The sequence below is a fragment of the Prenolepis imparis genome, unplaced genomic scaffold (assembly GCF_030444845.1).
Source record: "Prenolepis imparis isolate NDT839.2.m4 unplaced genomic scaffold, iyPreImpa1.0 SCAF_12, whole genome shotgun sequence".
Taxonomy (NCBI): Eukaryota; Metazoa; Arthropoda; class Insecta; order Hymenoptera; family Formicidae; genus Prenolepis; species Prenolepis imparis.
In genome coordinates, this window is record NW_028141170.1 from 5684863 (window position 1) to 5707292 (window position 22430).

The 22430-nt window shown below is 35.7% G+C and overlaps 1 protein-coding gene across 6 annotated transcripts in view; it reads left to right on the plus strand.

Moving 5' to 3' along the window:
* The first annotated feature begins 253 nt into the window (after positions 1 to 253).
* Positions 254 to 22430, plus strand: part of Psgef (Protostome-specific GEF) — a 29211-nt gene continuing 7034 nt past the window's right edge. For 4 of the 6 annotated variants that reach the window (XM_083051375.1, XM_083051376.1, XM_083051380.1 and 1 more), the window contains exons 1-8: positions 254 to 432; positions 11239 to 11486; positions 11675 to 12297; positions 12653 to 13416; positions 16467 to 16707; positions 18741 to 18795; positions 20037 to 20318; positions 20824 to 21141. In XM_083051375.1, coding sequence (XP_082907501.1) covers positions 11241 to 11486; positions 11675 to 12297; positions 12653 to 13416; positions 16467 to 16707; positions 18741 to 18795; positions 20037 to 20318; positions 20824 to 21141 — 2529 coding nt within the window. In that variant the 5' untranslated portion in view covers positions 254 to 432; positions 11239 to 11240. The remainder of the gene's footprint in view (positions 433 to 11238; positions 11487 to 11674; positions 12298 to 12652; positions 13417 to 16466; positions 16708 to 18740; positions 18796 to 20036; positions 20319 to 20823; positions 21142 to 22430) is intronic. The other 2 variants (XM_083051377.1, XM_083051378.1) reach the window with 1 other exon arrangement.

Below are 22430 nucleotides of genomic sequence, written 5' to 3' on the forward strand. Positions count from 1 at the left end.
AATAGACGATTCAAGTCGAGACATCCACCGGCGCTATTGATATTAAAAATCTTCGCTGGCGCGATTAGAGTAGCCGATGTGGTCAAGTCAGGTTTAAAGAAAGGGAATCAAATGTGAGAGGGAAAGAGAGAACTGCGGTTAGAGTAGGAGAAAGAGGGACAGCGAATTGGTCTCTCCTGTTCCCTGAGTTACCTAGGGACCCCTTCTACATAAGGCCCCGGTTCTCACCCTACCTCGTCAGTATAGTGGCGGCCGTTGAAGTGCCACGTTACAGACACCTCGGTCCTTTACGATATTTCGTGACTCGAACAGTGTCGACGATCGAAATCAAACCGTAACCGTGCTATGTGGAACACTGTGTTCTCAAAAAAGTGATTCGTTATCGGTTCCAGTATCGGATGTTTAGCTGAACTTTTCGGCGCCAAGGACGCAGTGAGTTGCTTCATTCGTTTGTTCTTTCGTTCTTTTTTTCATGCCGAAGAAGGCTCGTGCTAACCGGTTTCGTGAAGATCGGTATAAAGGTCAAAGTGTCAGATTATTGGGAGGTACAAATTTCTCTTGAAAGAATGCGAAGAGAATATAAATTTGAAAATATTGCATTTTCATTTTGCTCTTGCTTAAAAAAAAATATTTTTCGTGCATTTTTAATGTGCCTATTTTTGTTGAAACATAATAATTTAGAACTAAGAATTATAACTGCTATAGTAATTTTATTATATGTTTTCATTAAACTTCAGATATATCTTTACATATATTTTAACAAGTTTGATTATTTTTCGATTAAAATTTAAGCGTCCAAACAATTTTAGAAATGTTAAATTGAGTAAATTCAAATTGGATAGATTAAGAATTAAATGGACTAATTAAATTTTAAATAGATAAAATTTTTTATTTGCAAATTCCAAATATGTAGGCAAAGATTTATTTTTTGAGACTTAAAAAATAATTAATATAGCTGAAAATTTCAAAAGTAGGCAAATACAAAATGTCATCTTAAGTCTTAATGTTATAGTTAAGTCTAAATGTTATAGTTAATTCAAAATTAAAATTGCAAATTGACACAAATTTTTATTTTTAGTATTAGATAATAATGTAATAATTAAATTAATTTATCACTCACATTAAATGGTTTTTGACTAAATTAAATTTAAGATGCAATATTTTCTTCATTTTCGATTTAATTATATACATAATTAATTTTAAAAATTTTACGAATTAATATGTTTCCTATAAAGTCGTGCAATTATTAAATTAAAAAAAAATATCTGTCAGAATACAAGTGCAATTTTAAAATTTCAGTAAGTGTCGTAAAATTTATTGCTTTTCCCAAACGTCAGAAAGTCGCACTTCGCTACACCATTACACCAGAAATCTCACGACCCTTCTCTTCGAGGGAGTAAACGATCGCTTAATTGCTCAACGGTTGTACTTCGCTCTCGTCAGACTTGAAACAATGGCGCTTGCCTGCTTGCACATTGCAGCTATTATGCACGATTGAAAGGGGTGCAACGCTGTACTCTTTTTTTTTGCATACTCCCTTGTCTTCGCAAGTTTCTCTGTTTATTTTTCTGTCTATATCCTCTTTTTATTTCTCATATTAAGCGGTCGTAAGTGCGATTGTTTTTAATACTTTCTTAGGCGAAAATTCAAGAACTAGTTTTTATGCAAATTATCCGTTTTCATACAAATTAACTTCCTCTTATTTCGAATTTTCACGGATCATTGATCCAAGCAATCAAACGTATCCTTCGACGAGATTCATTTTTATGGAAGCTAATTAAAGTTGAATCAATAGTAAACTAAAATTAATATAAGAATCGATCTTTCCACATCGAGAAACATGAGGATCGTTCTGGAATTCATTTTTCATCGACGCCCAAAATGTGACTGATTTCCGCCCCTATATATGATTAACATCTGCCTGTATAAAAAATGTTAGATGTGCAGCCCCTTCGCCGAATTCTTTGATTGATTCTACTCCTATTTACTTTATTCGGAAAAAACATAGATTTATTATTATACGATAATATAATTACGGAATTTTTCAAAAAGTTTATTTGTAAAATAAAAATATATAGAATTTAAAGAATTATTTTTAACTGATCTGTAATCTCTTCGCCAAATTTTGTGATTAATTAAAGAATAATTGAATGAAGCGAGAAGATTATAATTTCTTTATGTAAATCTATGAGGACATATCCGCAAAGTGCAAAATATTATACATATATGTACATATATATTTTATTCTTTCTCCTTATATTATTATATTATAATTTCTTAGAATATTGACGGAGGATTAATTAAAGTCAAAATTGAATTTTTGAATTTTCCATACGTAAACTTATTTTCACTATCATTCACACTGCAAAATCATGCGAAATTTCTGCAGAATAATTTCGTATTATCCCTTTACTTATATTATCATATAATAATAAGTGTCCCCTCAACAAACCGAGAGGGTTAATGTGGAGTAGGGTTGAGTTTCTAAATTCGTCGAACGTGAGTTTACGTTTTTATTCACGAGTGGTCGTTTTTATTCACGATCGTGGGCATCATGCGAAAACGTGACCGGCCTCGCGAGCGGAATCGCGGAGGCGCAGGGAACGAGGGGAGGAAAAAGATCGGGAGTCGTTGAGAAGTGTCCGGAAAGTAAGAACCGGGCTTCTTCGCTCGGTCGACCGGTCGAACAAAGGACAAGTGCGCCCTCGAGAGCGATGTTAGAACCTCGTCTAATTGTAAGACAGTCCTTTTTGATCGGAGTGACACGCGGGGCCCACGGGACTGAAAGGGAGGAAGGGGCAAAGCACACGCGTGTGCCTCGCGCGTACATCTGCCGGGGAGGTGGGGAGATCTCGCAAGACGACGGCGAAAGGGGGACGAAGAGAAGGAGAAAGGTGACGGTGGCTGAAAGGAGGGCTAGTTTCATGGGTCCTATACAAACTTCCCCGCGTCGATGGTGATGGAGAACCTCGTGGGTCCACCTCGAAGAGTCTTTTCTCGGGTTCGGCGCGTTCCGCCATTTAAATGCCCCTCGGACGTTGTTGCCAGGACTCGTTTCCTCATCATTGTTCCTGCCTTATTTTCGAGTCTCGTCCTTCCGAAGTCTTCTGAAGGATTTCGACGTATGCGTGTGCGCGCGCGTTTTGTGTGAGAGACATCGTACTCACTCGCGATTCGCGAGTTTCCAGTTTATTCTCGATCGACCTCCGCATTTGTTCTCCTTTCGGCCATGGGTCTTTTTTCTCGTTTGATGGGTCGGCCAGTCGCCTGCTTCGTACTCTTGCATTTCTCGTCGAGTGGATCGTATCTCGAAAATTAGATTCCACTTTCGGCTCCTCCCGACCGGCACATCACGATATATTTAACATCGACGTCCATAATGGAATACGTAATATAACGAGCAGAATACATAATGGACATGAATTTAAATCTGAATAAATCAAGATATATCAAAATGATTTATAATCTCGAGAGAATATATATTCTGTCTGTTACGCGTGCTTCTAAATAAACTTCTTTTTTAAATCTTGTAAATTAGTTGTCATAAATAATATATAATTAAATATATATTTTAATGTCGCATAAAATATCGTAAATAAATATAAATAAATTTATATATATATATATATATATATATATGTCTGTTAAAAAGATGTAATTTCGGGAAATTGAAAAAATAATTTTTGTTTTATAAGTTACACTCACTATATTGTTTCGACTTTTTTTAACTTTAAGACTTGGACAATTAAACAATTCTATTCAATTATTTTTCTCAATTAGGCATATTTTTAATAGAATTTAAAATTGTCACAGAAATCCGAAATTGTGTATCTTCGCGAATCCAAAAAATCGCAAACAATCGAGACACCATTTTGATGGGAAACGCGCGTGGATCCAGATCGGATGATGGAGAAACGCGCGATGGGAACGTGTGCAATCATCGGAGGGACAGGTGTGCTCCAAATAACGCGGGCCCAGAGTCTGTCTTTTCTTTTCCCCCTTTTCTCTCTGTCTCTTCTATCGCGCACGATATGTTTTCTCTTTAGACGGTCCTTCCTTCTCGTTGCCAAACTCCGTTCCCCTAATCTCTTTCCGTTCCTGACGAGGCGAGTAGTAGCTAGTGAATGCGGCTTTGATTGTCGTCGGTTGGGTTCCCGAAAACCACCCTCCTCCCTGCATTTCGAGAAAATGGCGCTAGCAAAAGGTGCAGCCGGGGTCAATCCAATATAAATCAGAACTGAGTCTTGAAGCTTAGTCAAGGAGAGAGAAAGGGAGAGAAAGAGAGAGAGAAGAGAGAGAGAAAGAAAAAGAAAGAGAGCGTGGAAAAAGTATGTGTATGTGAGGGAATCAAAGTGGGGGAAGGCCCCAGAAGAAAGGGGGCCGATGAATAGAACATTTTCGGGAACAGCTCGCGACTCAGAATACTCGCGTATGTATGTGTATATAAGTGTATGTGCACTTTTGTCCGCGTGTCTGTGATAACGTGGAAAAGAATTAGGTATAGGGCCTCCACCTGCCTTCCCCTCTTCCCCCCTTCTTTTAGCGGATCCCGAAAATCTTCTCCGATAGGAATTTGGAGTTTCTCTCGTGTTCAAAACGATCGGCGGCCGTTATTTTTTTTCCTTTTATGAATTGGGTATCTTTTCGATGTATTTCCATTATCAATACTACGATAAGTTTCACATATAGCCCTTTTTAAAAGTCCTTATGTTGAAATTTTTAATGTTTAGAAATGATATCAAAACTGCTGTTTGCAATTTCTTATCACTCTCTCGATGTTTGATATTTACAGATGCATTACAAGTTACTTGTTAAATATTGAAACAAATGATAAAAATAAGAAGCATGTATTCTATAGCATTAAAGAAATATCACGATTTCGCTTCTATAAATAATATATAGTGCGCGCTTTTATGTATTTTTTATCAATTTTAATATTTGATGCTCAAAAAATTGATGATATGTTACACAAATAATTCTTGTCAGATATCGATGCAGATGTTAGCGACTTAAAAGTGTACTTTCGTTTATTTTGGCAATTTTGGCAAAAGTATAAAAAATTAATAAACAAATTTATTTGTCAAAAAATATCATATATTCAATGAATATTTTTTAAAAATTTTCTATTGAATATACAATTCTCGTAAACAAATTAAATGCAATACTTTTTTTAATGCATTAAATTGTTCCAAAATCTTATTCTAATTTATAGAGATTGACATTATTTTGATTGAGATTATTTATAGAGATTTTGACAAGTGCAATTTCACCTTGCGATATTATGATGCTGCAATTTGTAGCAATTCATTATGTCGTGAGATTATCTCAAGCGATTTTATCTTAGCGATCCAAATAATAAACAAGGAAAAAAAGTTGTTAAAATATCGAGGTAATTAAATAAATTGACAAAAAAGAGGTAATATACACGTCTTCCCTCCCTGTTCTCCCCCGTAACATCGAAGTACTTCAAATCTCCGTGTGAGCCGACGGAGACTTTTTGTTCGACGTAAGCGACATTCGGCATGTTTGCATATGTAAGGTCGTGCGCGATTGTTTGCGCGGTCTTGAAAAGAAATCGGGTATACACGAGCTTCTCTCAGCTGTCCTCCCCCTTTCTCGCGAGCTCCCAGGATATTCTGGCGAGAAAGGGAAAGACAAACAGAGAAAGGGACAATTTGAAATTTTTGGAACTGACGACTTTTCTTTTTCTTTCTTTTTAATAATTTAAATTTTATATGGTTAAATTTTATATAGATGTTTATTGGATTTTTATCGTATTGTGAAAATCTTCATATCTATGATGAAATAATAAAATAATCAAACAAGTAATTTGTATACGCATCGCCAGGAAATATATGCAATATCCTACAATTATTAAAGATTATTACATATAATTATATGTGTGTGTGTGTGTGGAACTACATTAAATATAGGCAATAATTGTATAATGTTTATGACTAAAACAAAACTTTATAATACTGATTATTCTAGCTTATTGATATTTTAATCAAATTCTCAGATTACAAAATAGATATTGAAGATAATGCTGCATCAAAGCAAATGTCATTAATAGTTTTGTTAATAGACTTTAATGACTGAAATGAAAGAATTAGTGTCCCCACCCTTTATGCCTGCACTCATTTTATTCCTTACGTGTACTGTTTTTCGGAATATTCTCGTGTCATATGCTGAGACGAGGGATACCAAAACCGTTAATGGCATCGTCTCTCTTTTTTTCTTTCTTTCTGTTTCTTTCATCTTGGGCCCGTGAATAATTCGCATTATGACGGCGGTTTCCGCGCCGCGACCACCATTAATCTCGTGCGGTCCCGACAACAAGTGATTATTAACACCAGAAAGGAGAAAGGATCGAAAATCTTCCTCGTTTGTTCTCTCACATCTGATCTTTATCCATTTAGGATAGCGATATCGTGTCTTCATTATATGTGTTCATTCTATCGATTATATATAGGTACAGAATAAATTTTTTACAGAAAAAATATAATTTGACACCATTTAGATTTCCAATATTAAATATTTCAAATCCTAAATAATAACTTTAAAGTCTATTTCAATTAAATAATAAATAATATTTTATAACAGAAGTTGATGAAGAGAGATTATTAGATAAATTTAAGCAAAAAAAAGAGATTATTAGTAAATTTAAATTTTATTCCAAAGATATATCAGACTTGCAATTAGATTTTATGCAACATATCTCGAGCTTTACATAATACAGATGGGAAATTTGCAAATGAGCTTTCTTGAAGGCTAGAAAGGACCCGCTTAGAAAAATATAAGCAAGATCCACCCTTTGATCAATCTCGTTTACTTCTTTGAATCACACAACTCTTCTTCTTTCTTATTAAAAACAGTTTTTATAGTATATATTATATGGACGAGAGGGTCCTTGTCGACTATGTGCTTGCAAGCATGTCAAGGTTTTAACCGTCGTTCCGTTTTGTTCATTTTCCGTAGCACACAGGAACGATGCCGATCCCGCCTTGCATCTTGCGGGAATAGAAACGGGGAAGGGACTCACGGGACGGGTATAAGGGGCCCTGATGTTGTTATTCCGGGCCGCTTGTTGTGGGGACAATTCTTGCATTCGCAACGCGACCTCAAACGACGTAATCGATCTCGTGCGAACACCTTATAGGCCTATAAAAGAGTTGTATACGGAGAATATCGAAATGCCGCGGCGTGTAATTCAGCGTCGCAGCACCGCGACGCTTTGTGCACTTGTTTCTGTTACTCGACATTGAGATTTATTTATTCCAACTGGCGAAAGATGAAACCGAGTTATACCTGGGGAAATTTTGAGTCAATTTTATAATGATAAAAATATTGAAACATTAATAATTTTCGATTTTACAAACCATCTTAAGAAGGTTATTTTTGTTTATATTTGAAGGATTTTTTTCTCCCATTTATTTGCTGCCCATTTATAACAAATAAGAAAGGAAAAAAGTATTAAAAGTGATTAAAAGTTTTTAAACGACGCGTAAATTTTTGAAGCCACTCTGTTGCATCTTGCACTTGTCTATTTTCTATTATCGATGCGAAAGTACAAAAGTTGCCACTTTTCACAGCGGCAGTTTATTCGCGAGGCAGATTAGATGGTGCGATAATATTCACAGGTGAACCATACAATAACCTCCTCCCCCTTTTATATTTATATCGTATATATAGTAGACTCTTAAGATTTACTGCACACTCGTAATTACGACGACGGACCCCTGGGCCCCGTTTAATAAAGAGCGCCATGGGTATTCTAACTAAAGTTATCGTAGCTGCGGCGCGGACCTCAAAGGGAAAGATTTTATATTCGAATGCAGGTGGTGTGTCTAATCGAATTAATAGATCCCTATCTACTGTTATTTTTCGAGGAGTGGCTTATCGCGATGACGAAACCATAATTTGACAATAGATAGCTTCGTAATATTAGTATAATACCGTCACTTTTTTTAGTATCTTTTGAAAATTTAATATTTGTGTGTGATTATAATGTAATTTAAAATATTTTCTTTTCTAAATTTTCTTTTCATAATTTTGTTACATTTTGAAGATTATATATGTTTCAGAAAAGATTATATACATCAATAGATGGATAAATAAAATTTTTATAAATTTTATATAATATAATTTTTCTCTTATAGTCTTAGCCATATTCATTTATAATGTTAAATCCAACGAAATTGTCCTTTCCAACGAAAAAAGTATTTTCGTGAAAGTCTGTTTACGGTTGTCGGTTCAAGTCTGTAATTCACAATGTCACCGCTTCGTACAATACATCCCTCCCGTAAAATATAAAAACATATATATAAAGCCTTCCATTCAAACGTAGGAATAGTAGTAAGTAGTAGAGAGAAGAATGTTAGGTATATAATTTAGTGTATATTATAATGTTGTACTATAGTTGCAAACAGGAAACAGACGGAAACAATATTTTATCGCAGGTGCAGTCTGGTTGTCATAGCCCGTTTATTGCGAATGACGAGTTAGTGTCTAATTATGCAGACAAATGCCTTTCGTCGCCGCTACTTGTACTTACTCATTCGAGAAAGATTCGTCGACGAACATTCTGCAGGTTTTAAGTACGCATATCATTTCGCCTAGCACAGTTCACCACTTACCTTAAGAGACATCGCATGTTGCTTAAGACCTCCGGAAATTCATTAAGGAAGCGGGTTTGTAGCGACTTCATTTTTATTTCTGAAAAAAAGCAGAATTTTTCTAATTAAAATTTTTTGATAGTTGTACGTGTATTTATTTTCGTAAAATTTAATCTGATTTTTATATAAAGATAACTTTTGATCTAAGAAAGAGATCTTTAATTACATATTAAATTCTAAAAATATATATTTTTGACGATCAAATAATTTTTAAAAAATATATACCTAAATAATAATTAAATATGTGGGGATAATATATATTTACATATATTATTCGACTTTACATATTCTTTCAGACATTAAATGACGAAGATAAATGCGCTTGAATTTTATAAATAACGCATAGAAGCGTAATGCATAGAATTAAATGTCAAATTTCAAAGTCATATTCGGCGTTTCATATTTCTATATTTTTCTGCACAAAAGGTATGATAGTACTGTGCACTTGTATAAAATTCAGGAAGTTTCTTCTGACAAAGTACGTTGAGTATCTTTCGCATAGACGTCAGATAATCATCACTTTCATTACGTATCGACATCAGGTTTCCACCTAGCACTGGGTCCGAGCGATACCAGATGGGACCCACTGCGCGTTCCATCACCATATGGACAGGTGTCCAGACCGTTTTACAAGCGCGTAGGCCGGTGGTAGTGGTGATGGTAATGGTCTGTCGCGACAGACATCGCGAGCGCGCGCGCGAAAGAGTACAGGGCACGAGACCATGCGCAGCATGGCAACAGCCTGTATGTAAATGAATACATTTTTATACCTAGCTAGTACAATGCGCCGCACCTCCCCCCCTTCCCCTTGGCGAACCGTTAAAAGTGAAAACCTGCTGCTGCTGGTGCTGCTGCCACCGTTTTTATCCCGGCGGGGACGCAGTTTTGCCTGTGCGACTTTTCAGGGGGATTTCCTTCAAGGTCAAGATCGAATTCAGGATCTTTCGAATGCATATATAGCAGAGCCTTTCGTATGCTTTCATTTTTCAGTGTAAAGATCCTGTCTAAAATCTTGAAACTGAAGGTGAAATGAGATAAATAGGTGAAAATGTTTCTATATAATTTGTGATAGAGATACTTTTTTATAAAAATAATTTTACGATATGAAATAATTAGTAATTCGAGTTATAATATTGGAAATATGTATTGCTATTTTATTTATTTATTGTTAGTTATTTGGGAGCACTTTAATTTTGTTGGTACTGCATTTCTGATAGTCAATAAATATAGCTGATATTTCGTGCGCTATATATTTCTGATAATTTATTCTAAATTGATTGAACAAATTTAACATTGATAGAAATGACGAATATAAAAAAGGACCTCTTGTTAATATAAAATATATTTAAAATTGAACAGAGCTTTCGTTATTATTATTTCTCATCTGTAAAACAGAATTCACAATAATTTCTTTTTGAAATGGAAGTCAATTAGTGTAATGTACGAAAATTTGAATATATTTGTAAAATCAATTACAAAATCAGTTTAGCTCGAAATCTCAATGTTCACGAAAATATTGACCATTATCGATCTGACACAGCCAAGTTGGGCAAATATCGTGCATAAAAGAAAGACCTCGACTCAATTCGGCAACCATGGTAGACCTGCGTTCGTGCAAGCTAATCGAATCAGCGATTTTGCGAGTCATAGCGGCTGCATGCGCTGCAACAACAACCGCAGAACCGAAACGAAACAACAACTCGATTCGTTCGCTTGACCACGTTCTTTTTTCTCACCCCTTGCGCTCGAGTCTTTTCGTTCACGAAAATTACGCTGCGAGAAGTGAAAGACAAAGAGGGATCGACGTTGGTTTTTAAGGGCCGCTTAAAGGATCGTTAAGCACGCCTAGACAAGTGCTAATTTGTGAAATCGTCCTTCAGGTGTGTAGCGGCTTTCACCTGTTTCGCTATTTCCCGTATGTCGCGACAGGTGCAAGTTTCTATCTTTCTCCCTTCTCTTTCCTTCTCCTTTACTCGATTTCGTCGCGAGGTTTCCTGTCGCGTTTCGTGCATCGTATCATGTACATCTCTCCCTATGTAATTAGGCGCAAGCGATTATGTAGTCTTCGGCCGGAAGACCGATAGGCGGACATGACATGATGTCAACCTTATCGAGACTTGTCAGCGAGACCTAACGACTTTCCCATTCATGCGCTGTATATGCGTACATAGTAGATTAATGACAGCCAGTCCGGCCCCCGTACTTCCTTCATGCGAAGAAAATAGCTGGATTGAACTCTTAAGACTCTTTAATGAAATGTTATATAATAGATTAGGGAACGGGATAAAAATGTTCGCTCAGGTGAAAATATTCGCTTCGTGGTTTCCGGAAGAGTTAATATCTAGGAAAGATGTGAGAATTCTCACGCTTAAAACAGGTGGCTAGGATAATTAATTACATTTAGCGTTGCAAAAATTTTACACATGAAATGCTTCATATTTCAAGAAATTCTTATTATCTTGAAGACTTTTTATATGAAGATTTATAATAAAATTTAGCGAAGATTATAGCACAATAATTTCTAAAAGTTTCTAAAAATTCTCTCTGCTGGTTCGGTATTCAGAGATGCTGAAGTGGACGGTCTCGAGATCGTTGTCGACAACCAGTTCGACGCCTCACGGTCCGCCCACCTTAAATAAGGCACCTCGCCGGCCTTTCCGAGACTTATCCAACACACCGCCGACCTCCGCTAGTTGTCGGACCAGGCAAGTATCTGCTCAGAATGTGTCGAACACATCCAGGACGACGCCGGCTCGACGGAGAAGGTGCAGGAGTCACGGAACCGATTTGAGGACGTATTTTCAGGTAACAGTAAGTTTAATTTTTTCCTCTTATAATAGTACGATGTAATAAATCAGTAATATAATTTTTTAAGAAGAATGCAATAATTTTCCTACTTCAATATTATAGAAAAAAATATAAATTCTTATGCTCTCTTACGCACGAATAGTATAACACACTAGCGATCTCCTCTTTATCATGTTTCATATGTTTTGCAGGCGTCGAAACCGCATTTGAGGTCGAGTAAACGTCAGTCCTTGTCGCAAGGAACAGAGAATTCGGCGACGTCCGAAAGCTTTTATCAAAGCACGCCGAGAGTGGATACCGATATCGGGCCCCTCACGTATTATCCACCCGGTAGCAAGTACTCTACCGCGCTTACTCTGCCAACGGATCCCTCGCTCTTCATAAACAATTGCGCCAAGAACTTCCAGAGCGAGAGCGAGCTACCGCAGAACGTCGTCAACGAGGCGCGAGCGAATCTACAGTCGCACGTCTCTGATTTTTTTCAACAAATTTCGATGGCTACCAGCCCCGAGGATGTAATGGAAACGGGTTCGATGCCCCTGGAGACGAAAACTAAGGTCTATTCTCAGAACGTTGAGCAAAAGCTACGATCGGTGAAAACGCCTTATCTACCGAAATTGGCGAAGATCACGAAGATACATGCGCGATGTCGGACGCCCTATCACACGAAACTCGCTCAGGCAATCAGCCCCTTCAAGTCGAAAACGGCTCAAGGACAAACGCCGCTCGTCGGCAAGTTGTCGAATCTCACCATAGATCAGGACTTGTCGAAGTACGAGAACATGGACAACACCGTGAAAGAGGTGCTTCACAGGTAAGCAATGCTAATTAAAGAGATGATTAAATAATGACGATGTAATTAAGCATTGATAATAATTAAAGACGAGCAAAATGTGATATTTCTTAATTCTTGACACTGCTGTCTTTTTATCTTTCTCTAATTAATTAAATAAAGTTCTAATTAATTTTTAAAAAATTAAATATATTAATTCTGTATGAGAAAAAGAGAGAGCAGTCACGATGTTAAAAGTTTAAAAAATTGTGATATGTATATACATATATTTGCAAAAGAGAAAGACACGTAGATATTTAAAAGATTTATTCGTATTAATAAAATCATGAAACAAAATCCTTTCCAAATTAAAGATCATGTATAATTATGTATGCAGAGAACAGGAGGTCAATTTTGGAAGCAAAACTGTGGCGGAGATTCTTCTAACCAACGCCGAAGAAAGGAGCAAGATTCTGGAAGCGTACGATAAGCAGTCCGATTCGAATATGACGGATCACATATACGAGACTATTCCGGAGCAGGACGAAGTGGCGGAGGAAGAACTGTCATCAGCGCGCAATGACAGTTCCATATTATCTGTCAGTCAACTCCTAGAAGATCCCTCGCCAGTGCCCTGGGCTTTCGCGTCGCCGTTGAACGATCTTGAGGGTGAGTTCACGCTGAAGAGACAACGCGGCATTCGTCGGAAACGTCCGCGGAAGGATGGCGACAAAGCGATGGATGGCAAACGGGCCAAAAGGACGTGTAATCCTTTGGCAAACGAGAATCAGGATACACTGATCGAGGCCGTTAATCCGAACGTGAAAAAACTCGTGTTAGAGACGGATCTGGATGCGACATTGGACGAGAAGCCGGTCACGAAGGCGTTCTTTTGCGGTGCTAAGGATCGTAAGGAGGAGGACGTTAACAGGAAGGCCGGTTTCTGGGATCTCGACAGTCCCAAGTCGTCCATGACGGATGACCTGTATAGCACGAAATCGTTTGCTACTTCTGTATCTACAACACCGGAAGTCCCCTTGGTCGCGACTGTCAGAAGATGCTTGAAGTTTAGTCCCGAGAGTGAACCGTCGACGAGATTTAACTGTTGTGGTTCGATCGAAATCGAGTGCTCCCTTGTGGCGGAGAATATACATGTTCGAGGTGAGTTTATACTTTTGATATTTTATGCTTATATGTTTGATATACATAATTACGCTAAACTGAAGATGTCTCGAGCAGCGTGCAAAATATCCATCATGTTTTCGAAGAAAACAAAATTTAAAGAATACTGCTTTTCGAAAAACATTTCATAAATTTATCTATAAATATATTGATCGTAAAAGTTAAATATTAATTAATATATTAAATGAATATAGATATTTATTATTTATAAAATTAATATTAAGTATTTTTAATAAATAAATGTAAAAAAAAAATAAAAATAAAACTAATTTTACGTAATGCTTACAAATGAATAAAAATTAGATAAAAAAATAATCCTATACATTAAAAGTTGTCTTTTTTAATAAAAAATTTTTGTTTTGATAAGAAATAACATTTTAATTTCTATTTATTATTCGACTGAGAAATACTTGAATGATTAATATTAATGTATTGTTTTTGGCGTATTATAATATCACATACAACCAAAAATTAAAATTGTTTAATTTATTAAAGTATTAGAATTCTTAATTATTTTTCACACAAAGTAAAATATTAATATTAATATTAATTTTGATTACTTCAATCTAAGATTTTTACGTACATATTTTTCGAAAAAGCAATATTCATTATTTTCTATTTTCTATGGGGTAACCCGCCATCCCTTGTACATTCCTGAAATCTCGCGGCCACGAGACATGCGCTAGTTGCGTATCGTGAGAGGGGGTGTTTCGAGGGGGTGCTCGGTATCACTGTGCCAGTAACCCACAGACCCTCCCGGCGGCTTGATTCCGGTTAGTAAGCGCTCACCGACATTGATCATTGTTACATTGTCCTTACGTAAATAGTCGCGCGATCTTAGACGACGTCCTGCCAACTCGTTCTTCCCGTATTTAACGCGTGACGCGTCACATCCGGTCGACGCGCCGCTCTCGCAATCGTCTTGCAGGATCGGTCAATCGAGGTCCTCGCGGGAGCCAGTTTCCGCGGTATCACATTTCCCTGTTCTTTCTCATCATCCCGAAAATTCCCGATTATTCGAGCCTCGTGTACGAGAATAGTGAGTCAGTGAGTCGGGGGTGAACTCGGACACAGCGTCGATCTAAACACGCACTCCTTGTGCTAATTGCACTGCGCCACTTAGTGTGTAAACATTTCCTTTCTACGGATATATCTACTACTGTGTAATTTATTCTTAGCGCAGGAAAGAGAATTATTTTCTGGTAAAACGTGTGTTTTGCCAATTCAACCTACTCGTCCAGATTATTCAAAATGTAACGCTACACGGTATGTATAATGATCGTCGTAATTGCCGGAAAGTAGATCGCGCGATGCGAGCCAGTGGCGAATGCCGCATCGGTCAGACGTCCTCGGGCGCAAGTAGTGCGTTCCGCGGTACAGTCAGCCGTAAGAGCGAACCCGAAGCGTCGATTCTCCGGGATTTCTCTTGCCTTCGCAGTGCCGTCGCACAGTGACAAGTTTGCCCCAATATAAAGAGACGAGAATATTATATCTGATTGTGTACGAATATTTTGCATTTTCTTTTGTTTCTCTCTTAGATTACAAATTAATCTGATGTTCGAACATAACAATCTTTTAGAAAAGCACATGCGTATATTTATATAAAATTTTTTTAATATTTAAAACAAGAATATTAAATAATTATTTTTTTACATTGAAAAGAAAGTTTTAAAATAATGATAGAATTTAGTTTAATTACTTTTGTATTTTATATGCATTAAAACAAAAACTAACATAATAAAATAAGAAAAATTTTAGAACCTAGAATTGTCTCTCTAGATTTCCTATATAAATATAAAAATGTAGAATATGTAGGATAATTTAAAGAATTTGAAACTATGAAACAAAAATAACCATTAGTTAATATGCAAAATTAGACATCTATTGTGTCTATATTTAAGTATATAATTGCATAAAGTATTTTTTTATTTAATATATTAATTTTTATTTAAGAATATTTAAATAGAATGACAAAATTCTGTTATGAAAATTTGTTGTTTATGTTCTCTCAAATTGGACAAGTCATACGTTGTGAATACTATTATATAAATACTATTTTTCTCTCATTCTAGTTATTTTATGAGAACAGCAATGATATACGTGCTCCAAATATTAAATAATTGTGAAGCAACACAGTCATAATTAAAACAATTATATATGCAATTATATATGCAATTATATATGCAAAATAAAAGTAAAACGAGGATGAAAATTGACAACAAAACAGCTACATATAGACTTTATTACTGCACGTGTTCAGATATTACACGCACCAACTTTTTTTCATTATTTTTCCAAGAGCTCTTATTGAGAAAAAAAGCGCATCCATAGTTTCACGCAGCTATAGAAAACTTGACATTTTGTGAGATATGACTTATTGTCATAATGATTTAAGATCTTGATGTCGGCAAAGAAAGTGTCAATCAAAGTTAAAAGAAGTTTGATTACTCTCGATATTCCCCTGCTTCCTTTCACCTTTTAGCTTGCATTATGCTCTCGCCTTTACAATTTCGTTTTACAGTCGATAAAACCTGGATGTGTAGACGAGTACGAAAGTGATGTGAAAATGTATAGGGCAAAGGTCATAACAGCTCGCTGATCGTTTCATCACATTATCAGACAATCCCTCCTCTCGTAAGACTAATAAATTTAAGGAACCTCAAAGCTAGTACAACTGTACAATTTTCACTCCTTCACCCTTTCACCTTTTGTTAGTTATTAAAGAAAATTCAAACTATTATATGTTTTATTACATTCACGAGATTTAGCTAGCTTTTATTATTGGATCTATTATATTTTAGGATCTATTGAATAAGTTATTTTGAAGAGAAGAATATTCCCTAAATTCTTATTTTTCACTATATTATATTCTCTAATCATTATCATTTCATTTTTTCCGGTATTACTGGGCTATAAAGGAATATGCAAAGGGAAATTCATATTTTCTCGATATTTTTAAAATATTAAATTTTGGAATTTTAATGTTATGTAAATAAAATATTTAATTCAAATTTTATAATTTTTTTCAGTGATAAGGTGCAAGGATTTGAGGCGGGCGTACGAGGGGCCGGTGCACGCGTACGTCAAGGCAAGCTTGAAGAATACCAGCGGTGAAGGGGTCGTCAAGAGGACCGCAGTTCATCGCGCCACGCCGAATCCGGTGTTTCGCGAGACTCTGATACTACCCTGTCCGGCGTACAATAGTCACTGCACCGGTCACAGACCGACATCCTTGGACATCGCCGTCTGGCACCGGGATCGTCGTGCGAGGTGAGCATGCTCCGCGAAGACGAGAAAGGAGAAAGAGAGATAGAGATGGATTTACGAGATACTGACGCAGATTAAGTTTGTAAATCTCGCGAGAGAACGCGGCGAACGCGATAAAGTTTCAAACAAATCCGACGCGTCTCGTTGTCTACAAATTTATTTATAATTAATACCGGTGCGCCTCGAATTTTTATTACGGAAAAGTTAATTGTGATTTGTGTGATCGCGAGAAATCCGTAAATAAGAAAGAAATTTACGACATGCCAATTAAAAAGCTACGAATTAAAAGATTTTAATTAAAATGATAATGATCTAATATTTTGCGAAAAAGTTAAGGAGATTTTTTTAAAGATTAACTTTAGATTTCTCTTAGACTAGTGGATTAAATCGCTGCAGAGATAATCCTTTAATTATTTTTTTTATAAGAAATTTTTCCAGGTTTTTCAAGATTCATAAGATTCTACGTGTATCAATTTTCTTCTATAACAAATTATAAACAAGTATAAATTATTTTAATTTACTTTAAACTGTAATATTTTTGTATACAATATGATTTTTTTTGAAGAGAATAAAAAATATTTAGAATAACAAAATAAATTCGGCATAAATTCGAAAATAAGTTTGCGATTAGAGAACAGGTTGTCGCGATAAGACTTGAATCATAATTGGTCTCGCTTATTCCGCTAATTATAATAATCAGGCCGAGGGGGTAGGGATGCGGAAATTAACCTCGGCTGGCGCGACTCAACCGCGTTTAATTCATCCCGATAAAATCCCGTGAATGATACGACGTTAACTAGCGAGAGTTAACAAGCACGTGATGTCTCGTACCGTGCACGAGATAACTATCTCTCGAAGTAAAAACCAGGACAGCACGGCGTGGGAAAGCCTCGTAAAATGTATAAAGCGAAAGAATCGCACGGCAACCAAAACTCTGCGCAATTCGTGTCAGTGAACCAGTGATATTATCTGCATGTCTCTCTTTTTTTTCCGTCTTTCCCGACTACATCGATTACAATACGTGTTCGATCGGAATCTACTGTTACTTACTGTTCACCGAGCCATGAACCGACTGTTATATTTATTTTTACATATTATTTGCACGTCGATACACTAATATGCTTTGCGAGAGAGTGTGATTCGCTCCGTTCGATATTCGATCGATAATCGATTCCTTTTGTCCCCGCAGCGGCCTTGGCTTGTTTATTCTTTGAATTCAATCGAAGTAGTCAATCTAATTTTAAACTGTTCCGAGCAGTTCTCGTATCGAAGAAACGCTATGTTGAAGAAACTTCGAGCTTTCGCGAAGACAAGTATTGTTCGAACGAAGTTATGCTATTAACCATTGTAGCTTGAATTATATAATTGGGCACGTATACATTTATTTAATAACAATTGTTTTATAACCAGCATTTTTCGTAGTTGAAATATTTTCTTACAAATATAGAGACTTTCGCCAAAAAAAAATAATTTATAAATTTCAACGATTTTATTAAAAGTTAATTCAGTTTCAAGTATTGCACAGAATTTAAATATATCGCACGAGATGTAAATTATTGTTATCACTCAAAATTTTATCAGGTTTTGATTTTTCGTATCTTTAACAAAATTTTAACTTTCAATTTAAAAGAGGGGAAGCCTGACAGTAAATAAAAATTTCGACAATCCAGAAAATCACGCAGTTCTGAGTTGCGTGTCTTCTCGGTCGGTCTGGTCCATCCGAATATTTAAACTAAATTCTGGGCATTCGAGGGTTTCCGTTTTGCGGTAGGAGGGGAATCGATTCCCTCGGATCATGCGCACCACGTTACACCACGTGCATCTCTGTAACCCTCTTCCTCCTCTGCCTCTTTTACGTACGACGCGAGACATTACGGTCACGCTGTATATATACGCTGTATACTATGTTATCTACGCGAATAAGACATTACTCGTACATACAGTAAATCTGCGAGCGTCTACACGTACGTATCTGCACATTTCGCACCTTTGCTCCGGAAATTTATGTGTCTCTCTCATTTTTCCGCCTGTTTCAGACGTAGCGAACTGCTGGGCTGCATGACTCTTCCTCTGCCGCTGTCCCAGGATAAGGTAAATATCACGTAACTTCCGGATATTTATTCGAGACACTTGATCGAGAAATGTTCGCCCTCGATTCGCTTAGAAAGTATATCGCGCTACGGAATGTATCTAGACGTCTCTCCACTAAAGTTTGCTATGTTAGCAGCATTCGTATGTCTCTCCAAAGTTGTTTTTTTTTTTTCTATAAATCACACTGAAAAATTTATCTTTTTCCCCCAGGGCAGTAAGTGTTGAATAATAAAACATTATAGTATTTATTCAAAAGAATCTCGATAAAGATGCTGCGCGATTTACTTCAAGTATATCTTGCGTTATATACTGGACACTATTCTGTATATAAAGCAAGGTATACTTAACGGATGTACTAAAGTTTGCTGCAATATTAGTCTACAAATATTGAAGCGGTGTCTGGGAAGTTTTTTCTTGCTACAAATCATTGAAGAGCCCATCTTATCTCGCAGGAAAGTAAGTGTGTACTTGAAACTTCGAGTGCTTTATTCGAGATACTCGATCGAAATATTTTCAAACGTTAATTGCTATTAGACCTCGAATAAATATTATAAAATAATGCGCTTGTGTATTATTATATTTTTTTTATTCTGCATTATCGTATATTAATATATTTTTTAATATGTGTTAATTGGTTAATAAAGAAAACTGTAAATAATTTGTGACGGTTGTATATATTAAGAAAAAGTACTTTTTATCGCAAAGCTCGTATTTTAGTTTGGATTAGAAAAAAATAGTAACTGTTGCATTTTATCGATGATTCGGGGTTATCTTTCATGTCAAGCGGATTTTCTCCCTCGAGCTCGAGCATTATCTGATCATTTGACTTTACCCGAAATAATGTTCGCTCTAAAGTAAACAATCTCAATAAATGTAACACATTGTGCAATAACCGTAGATTTTTACATCTTGATGTGATAATTGATAAACTAAAATATATTACTATTTTTTAATTATTTTTTAAAAAGCAATCATCTCAATTATTTTGAATAAACTTTTCGCTGAATATCTTAAAATTGTATAATCAAATTTAAATTTGTGATGAAATTGAATCTGGAATTAATTTTTTCTTGGCAAAAATTTAACGAAACGTTGCAACGTCAGTTTTTGTTGCAATTTTTTACTTTCTCATGTCAAATATTCTAATAAGTAATTTTTTTATTTGATTGAATAAGATGTTAGATTTTTTAAATTTATATTTTTCGATTATGGGGGACTAAAAGAGCGAGAACGACTTGCAGGAAGCAACATGGCACCCTCTAGAAGCCGGATCCGTCCGAAATACGAGCACCCCTTTTGCGGGTGTACCTCAGGATTGCGTCGTGTCGCCTCCATTGTCCAAGGATGGCGAGCTAGATAATAACAACTCAGGGACGGACGATTTGATGTATCTGAGACACCTGGAGTTGGAACCGATGGATCCACTGACAGGTTTACCTCTACACCCGGGTTTCACCGCGAAGGGCGGCAGAACACCTTGTACTATTACCAGAGGGCTGATAAGGCAAACTTCGGTCAATCAGGTGCGTTTATCGTGACTTTAAATAAAGAACTATCGACTTTCAATTTCCGTAAATTAAAACATATCATAAAATGATATGTATATGCGTATGTGTATAATTAAACGCAATAGAATAATTAGAACTTGTAGTAACATATAAAGTAGTTCATAATAATCATGTTACAAAAAGAAGAAAAAGAGTAATTCTTAATAAAAAAAGTATTCTTAAGTAAAAAATATAGAATAAAATTTTTTCATACGAATTTTCTCGTTTTCGAGAAAAATAACTTCGAAAATTGAAAAATTAATATATATAAAGCGTAAATATATTATTAATTTTCCAAAGTAAATTTTCTCGAAAATAAAAAGCCTTGTATATAAAAAAATTATTCTACTTTCTCTTTGTCTTTTTCATTTATTTTTGCATGATAATTCTTTGCCCGTTATATGATTACTGGACCATCTTGTATTTATCACAGATCGTTAACTAACTTTACTAACTAAATATTTAATTATCCATCTGACAGATTCCATGGGGCTTTTCGTTATCATGGGGCAGACCACCTCGGGTCGAGCGCGTGGATCCGGGAAGTCCGGCGGAACATTCCGGCTTACGGCCGGGCGATCATGTGGTTTTTGTAGAAATGACGAATGTCGTAACGAGACCGCGGGATGAGATCTTGGGTCTTATTCAAGCCGCCACGAATCAACTGGTGCTGGAAGTATATCGCAAAGGAGGCGCCCATTCGTCTGCCATCCATAGACCCAGCTCGGTCAACGCTACCCTTCAAAATCCCTCCGACGCCGGTCCCAAGAGTCAACACACGGTCACGTTCAACGCCGAGGTCGGTACCGGCGTCCTCGTGTGAACGTAACGATACTCTATTAATATATTCGTCAGTACCTTAATTACAAAATAAATGAACTGCATGGGACGACAATAGTGACAAATTGACGTGACAACTTTCAACTATTCAACACATTAGATGCAGAATAACTCTCTTGTATCTTGATATTTTATTATCATTTTAAAATATTTTTCATGTTATATTTATTTATATATTTTATATTTATTTGCTTTTTTCGAAAATTATGTTATTCTGAATGACAGAGAACACATACACAAAGTAACGACTTCTGAATAAAGTATTCGAAAGTTTACTCTCTAAAGTTTAATTTGAATAAAATAATCTTTAATTTTTATTGTATGTAATTTAAATGTTTCTCTCGATGTTTCTTCGAAATTATTAAAATATTTATTTATATTTAAGCAAAAGGAACTCGTCCAAGATTACGTGCTTTAACTTGCTACTGTTATCACAAGCGATATTTTCTAATGATTTAAGGTACCGACAATATCGTTAATACAGTAAAGAATATCGCTATTAGTGTCGCTTCAATTTATTCGTCATTAAGGTAATCGTGCCGATCATAAATTAATCAGAGATTGAAAGTGTGTTAAGAAAATTTCCATTTTATCGAAATAATCGATCCGGCCGTGAAATGTGTCGAATAACATGAAAAGACAACATATTGTAGGAAGGATATGTATAATTTTCTTTTGATTATTTTCAATATCGTAGATAGAAAAGAAATATGTATTTTTTAAATCATTATCAAAATGCTGAATTGCATCGTTTATAAGTGTTAATATTGCTTTACGAAGCTATAAATTTCGTACGTGAATTGGCGTAGACGTGTCTAGATAATACATATCCTATTAAATGAGAATATCGTCCCAGTTTCATAACTCTTATTTCAAACCAATCAGGAAGATTTGTGATAATAAGCACAGTTTAGTACACAGTAAAGTTTAATTGCGCAAACTCGCACCAAAAGTGCTTTTATGATTGCTATTAACTTCGGAGATTGCGGTATCTGACAAATGTATAGTTAATTACTTTGTAAAATTTATAAATGTTTACTAATTATCTTTTTATTTAATATTTGTAAATGGAGAAAATTGCAAATACTAAATTAGAATCGCACACATATTCTCGCACAAATTTAGGATTTTATGAAATTTTATATTTTTATAAGATATACTTTCATTTTATATATATATATACAACGGGAACATGCGAATTTTTTTGTTAGGCACGTTATATCAGCGTGCGTTATTCAGAGCTTACTT